The 8,652-nt window shown below is 45.0% G+C and overlaps 1 protein-coding gene across 1 annotated transcript in view; it reads right to left on the bottom strand.

The window, feature by feature from the left end:
- Window positions 1-4,697: 4,697 nt before the first annotated feature.
- The window catches only part of LOC310863657 (uncharacterized protein), a gene marked incomplete at both ends in the record, with an annotated part of 12,079 nt that continues 8,124 nt past the window's right edge, over window positions 4,698-8,652 (bottom strand). The window contains 4 exons of the mRNA XM_083772145.1: window positions 4,698-5,589; window positions 6,268-6,374; window positions 6,975-7,125; window positions 7,852-7,940. Of these exons, the coding sequence (XP_083628271.1) occupies window positions 4,698-5,589; window positions 6,268-6,374; window positions 6,975-7,125; window positions 7,852-7,940 (1,239 nt within the window). The remainder of the gene's footprint in view (window positions 5,590-6,267; window positions 6,375-6,974; window positions 7,126-7,851; window positions 7,941-8,652) is intronic.

Below are 8,652 nucleotides of genomic sequence, written 5' to 3'. Positions count from 1 at the left end.
GCAAATGGCAGCAAACTGCTCCATTCCCATTGGAATGCATTGGCATAATCAGCCCTCATAGGTAGAATAAAAGAGCGGTGTGACCGTGCCCTAAGACTTGATTTAAACGAAATTATAGTCGTTTCAAGGAAGCAATCTGATTGGTTGAAACGGCCTTCTAGCCGTGGATCAAACAAGCGCCATTCACCACCTAATCAAAACAAAGAATTCAGCTGCTCCGTTTTCCCAGAGCGCTAGCAAGGCTAGCTAGTTTCTTGGGACATTTGTGGTCGTAGTGACTACATCTGTCATTAAAAATAAATAAAAAATCAGCGATTTTCTTATTTTTATAATTTTATAATTTTTATATACTCGAGGGTGTGGTTTAACATGATTATTGCCACTTCAGTGATGCTTGCGGAACTCGACTTCGTCTCGTTCCTGACCGCATCACTGTCATGGCAATAATCACGTTAAACCACACCCTCTCGTGTAATATTGTAAAACACTATCAATTAAATATCGATGTAATGCCCAGCCCTCGCTCACACACAACAGAGCAACATAACATGTCATACGTCTCAAAATGTACAAAACAAGTGGCCAAAATACACACAGATAGACCACAAGATATGTGGTGAAAATATATTTCCAAATATATTTTGGTATTTTCATTGCATACTTTAAAATCTAAAAAAAAAGAGTGAAACAACTGGTCTGCCGTTCATCCCCGTACACAGTATATGTTATCTCAGTGGCTCTCAACCTTTTCTGGACCAGGCCCACATGAACATCTCAAATGGGCCCCAGTGGGGCCCCTCGGGCCACAGTTTGAGAACCAGAGACTGGTACATGAGCGTGCTATCTGGTCCCAGTGGATGCATGTCGTGTGGCTGATAATGACAACACAACGAAGCTCTTTGGTTCTACTGCTGGAAGGAGTCAAGGTTTGAAAACATCACAGTGTTGCAGAGTAGTAGCCTACAGTAACGCACACACGCACGCACACGCACACACAATATGTTGAGTGTGAGAGGTACAGTAAGTAGTGATGGTAAATGGAGCGAGGTGGTTTTGTCCTACATTCACTCATCTGCTGTTTAATCTACCTCACTGACTGACTGACTGTGTGTGTGTGTGTGCGACTGTGCCCACGTGCGTGCGTGAGTGCTTGCGTGCGTGTGTTCATGCATACTCTATATATCTCTATACATGCCTTTGCGTGTGTTTGTTCCTGTGTATCGCTGACCTTGTTTAACTCATCCTTTGATTCTCGGCCAATAGAGTGGCTGGATACTCGACCCATGGAACCGCAAACAGGAAGCCTTCTATTTCTGTGGCGGGGACAGGCCGGCCATTGGGACACTATTAGTCCGCCGTATAGGAGTGGCGAATTAATGTTGCATTTGATATATTCTGGTATTTATCTGCAAGAATGGACAGATCCTAGAGTGTTACAAACAGTGCTTGTACAAGAATCAAACACACAGGTCTCTTCTGGGTTAATAAACTGGTTTCTAACCTCAACCTCTGTCAGTGCTTTCTCTGTGCTGGAAAATCTACGCTACGTAAACATGAACCCTGGCGTTCCCTGGGCCCCCGGGCCGCAACACATGGTTTTACGGAGGCTGTGCGGCTCCCAACAAACAAAACTCACTAGAAATGTAAGCGTTAGGTTGGATTTTCACGTGTGCTCCTTCCTTTCAATATAACTGTAGTATTCAGCTTTAAACTAGCAGTACTCAGCCTTTTGTTATGTGTATTACTGTTGTTCGGTTTACCAAGATGAGCAATTTACAATTTACGGCATTGTACAGACGCTCTTACCAAAAGCGGCTTAAGAGTGCAAGATCAGAGTAAACATAAACCCCAGTCAACAAAAGACAGGATAAATAGTCACATAAGTAGAGTGCAAAGAGCACATAAACTAAAGACAGTTAGGCTACGTAGGGGATCTCTGTGCTTGCGTGCGTGCGCGCGTGCATGTGTGCTCTTGTGTTTTATTCATGCATGCATTTGTGTTTGTGTTCAAATGCACATCAGTTACAGTACACCTGCACCTCAGGTCAAGACACACCTGCTGTGCATGAACACACAATCACACAACATCAAGGAGTGTGTAGAACATGAAACAAACCCACACAAAATCAGAAAACATTCCTTTCAGGGCTTCCATTTGCTCTCAAGTTTTATCTCAGGAGGGAACTTACTATACAGCATGTGATTTATGAATATCAACTTCTCTTAACCTTTTTCTCAAGTAAAAAACGTAGGAAGAAATGATTTTAAGATTTTTTTTTCCTTAATCACTTAGCCTCAGCCCCTCAGGCTGGGAAACACTGACGAAGCCACTTAAAACATATATACATCTTCGTACGACGAATAGCAAAAGTAGCCCATCTACATCCGAACGTTTGCCTATCATGACATGATTCGGGATGCTAAGGTTCATGTTGTTAAGATCAATTTGTGCATCCTGCCCTTGGTGTCCTTATGGTTATAAACCTTGGTTTAAAGTCGCTCAGCTCATCAATGAACCCTTTGAATCAGGCGAACGTGTAAACGGACAGTCCAAACAATCTGACTGGCTGTATCTTTGCCTGTGTTGGTGCTTTGCTCTGTTACACGTATATCAAGGTTAATGAAATCAGATTAGGAAGCGAAGACCGTATGGTGGACTCCATGTTGTTCCATGGCGGGAAAGAAACATGCGCAATTGGCCATATGCAGCCAACACTTCCGCGTTCAACTTCCTTGGTCTCAATTGCGCATGTTTCTTTCCTTCCAGGGAGCAACATGGAGTCCACCGTACGGGCTTCGCTTCCTAACCTTATTTAATTTACCTTGACGTAACTCTGGCAGTGTTATTGCTTTAATCTGGAACTCGGGTTTGGAGGCCTTTCCACAGAAAGCATTTTTCGAGCTGCCAGCCGGAGCACTCACTCCTCTTCCTAGTGCAGAGCATCGTGTTTCAGTGCTCTTAGCGTCCACCAATACATGTCGGGAGTGCATTTAGCAGACGCGTCTCACTCAGTGCATACAGGTATAGGCTATGTAAAGCGGGACATGATATCCAAAGCTCTACGTCGCTCACCAAAACGCTTTCGGTGGACATGCTCTGGAACATGTACTGTAAACTGGTGTTTGTGTTAGTGCCTTGCTCTGAAATATAACTTTGGCTGTGTTAAGGGGGCTACATGCTACCATCCACTGACCAAACTTTGTCCGTTTGGATCTGGTGATACAAAAACTACAAAACGACGCCAATCCGGGCGGTCTCATAACTTTCGGACGGTGGTCACTTAGTCACCACACCTAAGATGTCTTTACTGACCGACGTTTGCCACCACGGCGATCGCTAAAAGGCGTGATTCATTCATTCGGACCAGGCTTTTCCGTCAGCAGTGAACGCAGTGGGAGCAGCCGGTGCAACTTCCAGGAGGATTCAACACCTCTGAAGTCTCTATCTCGTGACCATTCATTCAACAGCCTATCGCTAGAAAGGGGAAACTCCCCACACACCTCCGCCAAAGGTTCCCCACAGCGTGTCCGCGGCTTGCGATATCCAGGTATAAATGTATTCATCTGTTCTACTTCCAGCGGTGCTGCTGCTGGCTTTAGTCTGGCCTACACACTGCAACAGCGGCAGGGAACACACAGCGAGCCGTGACAGCGGTTCAGGGAGCCCAACCGAACCGAACTCACAACAGCTTTTCTACTGGACTATCCAACTACCTTTAGTGCTTCAATCTGCAGCATGTAACTGGCTGTGTTAAGTGCTTTGCTCTGTAACATCATGCTGGCTTGTGTTAGTGCTTTGCTCAAGTACCTGTGTAAAATAGCTCTCTGCCTTTGTTTAGTGCTTTTCTCCGCAACACAAAACCTTTCTCTGGACCATATAACCCACAACCCTGTTGGTGTCATGTGAGTTGTATGTTGTGTTTGTTTGTCACAAGGTTTCAAACCGACAGCAGTTAACGTTGCAGTGAGAAATAGTATTTACAATAATAACACAGAATGTCACACCACGAAGAAGAAGAAATACAGTAAACAAATAAATAACCAGCCACTTCATACCTGAAAAAGTAAACTTGTGCTCAAAAATTGCTTTCTGGCCTCATTGCTTCATCACCATGTCAACGTAAACATTGTTGTCACCTCTCTCTCTCATAAAACCATTTTCTCTCATAGTTTCCTTTCTTCAACACCAAGCACACAAAGAAAGAAAGAAAGAAAGAAGAGATAAAGAATCAAAGTGACATCATGTCATAAGGATGTGAGGTTATCCTCCTTAAAACTTGTTCAGAGAGGAGAACATTTCAAGTGCACTGTGATATTCAGCCCGGAGACTGAGGAAGCTCATCTGATTGGCTAAAGCTGAGCCAATCACCTGCATGGAGGATTAAAGTCCTGCCTTGCAAATGGCAAAAGTTAAAAAATTCTGTACATTTCCAGCACTTTCCAGGCTTAGAGTAAACGCTCTGATGAATAAAATCTTAGAGCCTTTAAAGATTACATTGAGAATGCTCTCAAGTCATTATATTTTATCATCACAGCCTGAGGGTAAAGTATACTTAGAAACTGTACGTTTAAAAGAAAGATTGAAAAAAACGTACGTTTGGAAAAGCTTAAAAAAATGTCAGCTTAAAAACGTCTTTAATACCGGTAAAACCCGTAAAAACTAAATTCAATATTCTGCCTTGGAAAAAAAATGCTAATCATGCCATCTCTGATTGGTCGTCTTCCGGTGATGTTAGCAAAATGGACGGGTCCTCCTCTTCCATCTCCTCCTCCTCCTCCTCGCCATCGGCCCCTCCCGCGGTCGCCATGGGTAAGCCGATGTCCGTCTCCGCTGACGGCGGCGGGGTGGTGGGCGACGACGACATGGTCTTGTCGTAGGTCTGCCGGCGCTGTCGCCGCAGCGTCCGGCTCTGCAGGTCCCTCACCTCCTGGAGAACCTCCTGCGCCTCCCGCCACGACATCACCGCCTCCTCCAGGAGGTGTTCCGCCTCTGCCCGCCTCCTCTCCACCTCGGACTCCTCCTCCTCGGAAAGCTGGCAGGGCCGGGAGGAGGAGGAGGAGGAGGAGGGAAGCGTGGAACGCGGGGACGACGAGTCGAAGCTCCTCTGCCTGAGGAGATCCTTCAGGGAGGTCTTGGAGATGGGAGACGGGCTCCCGGGATGGGGCAGGTCGAACGACTTGGAGAGACTGGGAAAGTTTTTACGACTCTGCAACGCCGGAAAGCTCCTCTGCAGGAGGGGAGGAGACTCCGAGTCGCTGCTCCCACAAGGAGAAGACGCCGCTTTCTGACACGACTCGGAGGACTTGGACCCTTTAGGCGAGTCGCCGTCTAGCTGGTCGGGAGGAAGACAGGAGTCCATCGGTCGCTCCGGATCGCCGGGCGGGGCGGCGCTCTTGGCGCAGGTCGACCGAGGGGAAGCTGTGACTTTCAGGACTCGAGGAGACTCCGTTGACTTCTGCGACTCGTTTCCTTTGGATCGGTTCTTCTTGGCCCTGGAGCGAGGGGATTCTCGTCCTCGTTGTCGAGGGGAGTCTTTTCCTCGTAGACGTGGAGAATCGCTGCTCCTACTTCTAGGAGAGCCAGGTGACCTGAGGACGGACAATCATTTTTAGCTTACTTCATCTTACGGTAATGTAGAGCTTGTTGGGCTGTACCGCTACATGGGGATGACAGAAGTAAAATATTGTCCATCATTCTTTATCCGTTTCTTCACTGGGAGGAAATAAATAGTCCAGGTACTTTGGGGAAAGTGAAATGCTTGTTTTCATGCATGTTACTCTTGACAGGAGGTCTCTAGTCTAAGTGCAACAAAGAAAGACAAGTCACAAAGTATAACAACATTTTCAAGAATATTAAGTTCAACACGTTCATCATGTTACAATTGTCCTCTGTGTGTATGTCAGGAATGTGTAAACGTAACTGACCAAAACAAGTGCTTCTGATTAACGGTATTCAGATTATAATACATCAATAATCGCTATTGATGTATTATAACGAGAATTGTGTCTACTCCATTTTCAATGCGTTAAGACCCCTGTTAGATGGATTGCTGAGGTGGAGCGCAACACTTATACGATCAGCTCACTGTTACTTACACACAACATAGTAGTGACCCAAGGCCCGCTACTCGTAAGTGGTGTCATCTCGTCTGTGCCAAACACAGAACCTTGCGTTTCGAAGGCGAGTGCTCTATACTGACTGAGATACCAGGACACTAAATGCCATGTACACATTGAGCTGAAGAAGCAGTGTGTGTGTTTTTCTACCTGGAGTGAGAAGAGTCGGACCCACGCAGGTGATGGAGACGCGGGGAGTCCACTCCTCTTGGATAGGGATGCTCCCCTCCTCTTCCTCTCTCAGCCTTCTGGAGCTCCTGTGTTTGATGTGAGAGAACATGTAATGAGCCCTGCCTGCTGTTGCATTGGCCCTCATACCCGCTGCACTGCTGTTCCACCCACTGGTAAATATTGTGTTCAAAATAATACACTCTGGTGGTGGTCACCAATCAGAGAATGAATAAACCATCCATCAAATTGCTGATGGGTGAACATCTTTTACGTTTAAAACCGTTAACTTTTAGGGAATGGAAAAAATAACCTGTGTTCCAGACTCCGGTGGGTCCAATGTCACAAGCTTCACTTTCATTTCATTTTATTCAAAAGTAGCAAAAATAGCTCTTTTTTGTTCGAATAATGTACAAATATGTATGAACAGGAAGGACTGTAGTGTCAGTTGTACTCTGTGAAATGTGTCATATAATCCCATATGGGAGGGGCCAAAGTGGCATGACACGGAAATAAATATTTCATTCATTCATTCATTCGATAGTAGATTGATTATTTTCACAATTGCACATTGTACATGACAAAGTACAGCATTCATTTTAGGGAAAAAAGAAAAGAAAGAAAAGCTGAAATACAGAGATCATACAAGGTTTCTGTACTATCATAGCCATCCATACACCGTCCGTTACCTGTAGTCTCATCTCCTCCAGCAGTTCCTGAGCTCTCTGCATCTTCTGAGCGATGAGGTTGTGTAGCTGACCAGCAGGCTGACCATCAGACTGCTGACCTCCAGCCTGCTCCTCAGTTGGGCCGCGTCGCTGGGCTGGACGCAGCACTGGTCTGGAGGAAATATTGCGGTGCGTGTTTAGATATAGATAATAGATAGATAACGAGAATTATCATCTTTTGTTGATTCCTATTAATCCAGAATGAATACTATAAATGCAAAAACTCTGTCCACAGAGCCAGATAGGCTCCAGAGTCAATGGTGGCCTCAAATGAGTTGAGATAGATGGCGGGTTAAATGTTAAATGTTTATGCACTCTAATCAAAACACTTCCAGTTGTCGATTGACTAGGGTTGCCTAGGAGAATATGCAGATTTGGAATACAGAGGAACTGGAACAATGCATTACCTTCAAATTGCGATATGATGTAAAAAAGACCCTGCATGGCAAAGCTATGTATAATGTGACCAAGGCGCACATAAAAATGTGCGTTTGGAAAAAGATTCTTAAGTCTTCATCTACAGCGATGGGTGAGGTGCAGAGACCAGGAGTTAGGAACAGGTACAATATAAAACCAGTGGAGCATACCAGAGACGATAGTGACGCACAAGTTGGCTCACAAGGCATGAGTGGGGCAGGTTCTTGTAATGGGGTTTGGACAGGCAGGACACCCCTGACTGAATAGTTTGGCTTGTGTTCATTGATCTTTGATTAAAACACCTTTTTTTCAGGTCGGATGGGCTTGGTAGGGCTCTCATAAATGGGTCGAGTGAGTCGGTAAAAAACAAATATACCTGTGCATCACATCAAGTAGCAGTGCTTTGTTTTATATTTCTTACCTGCAGGAAAGAACTCCATCCATGGAGGAACATCGACTTCTACCCTGAACACTGGCTCTCTTCCCTGGCTGAGGAGTTCTGGGCTGACCCTGAGGACAACAACACACCATAATACACGTCACTGTTTCTCATGGCAAAATTACAGGTGGTCCTTGGTCAAATGTTTTCAAATGTATAACAATTATAATATAGATTTATTGTTAAACGTATGAAAAATATGTTTAAGTAATATTTTGAGTCCAAAAGCTTAAATATAGACTGTTACACGCTTAAATAATATTTTTAGTGCAAAAGCTTTAAATTACACGCTGTGTACACGCTTAAAATTTCTGACCTACAAGCTTACAACGTGTCGCACTGTGAGCGTGTGTTTGTGGTCCTTGCATTTTTTTTGAGATATTCAGTAGGCTACTAGTTGTCCAGAGTAGACATTAGCCCAAAAAAGGTTTAGAACCAGGTTGAGACAGGGGTATGACAGGGTTAGCACAGCACACACTAGGATAATTGGGGAGATTTGGGTTTGGGAATGCCCCAAATCCTCCCTGACACAAAATCTCCCCGATTGCTCCCGGATTGACCCTCAGTGGGAGCGATTATCCGGCAAGATTATGCCATCAAAGATCCAATCTTAAGCGTCCTGATTTGCTCACAGATATTCAGGCCCGCTTCGATGATCTTCAAACGAGTTTGATGAAATGCATTTGTTCGCTCGAGATCCAATCTTAATCAGGAGACTCAAGATTGAATCTTTGAACTGTGGCATGTTGGACAGCTGAGGCTTGTGGCAAGTAGCATTTGGTA

The sequence above is a fragment of the Protomyctophum parallelum genome (genome assembly GCF_964188405.1).
Source record: "Protomyctophum parallelum genome assembly, chromosome: 1".
Lineage (NCBI taxonomy): Eukaryota > Metazoa > Chordata > Actinopteri > Myctophiformes > Myctophidae > Protomyctophum > Protomyctophum parallelum.
This window is presented reverse-complemented; position numbering and strand designations above follow the sequence as displayed.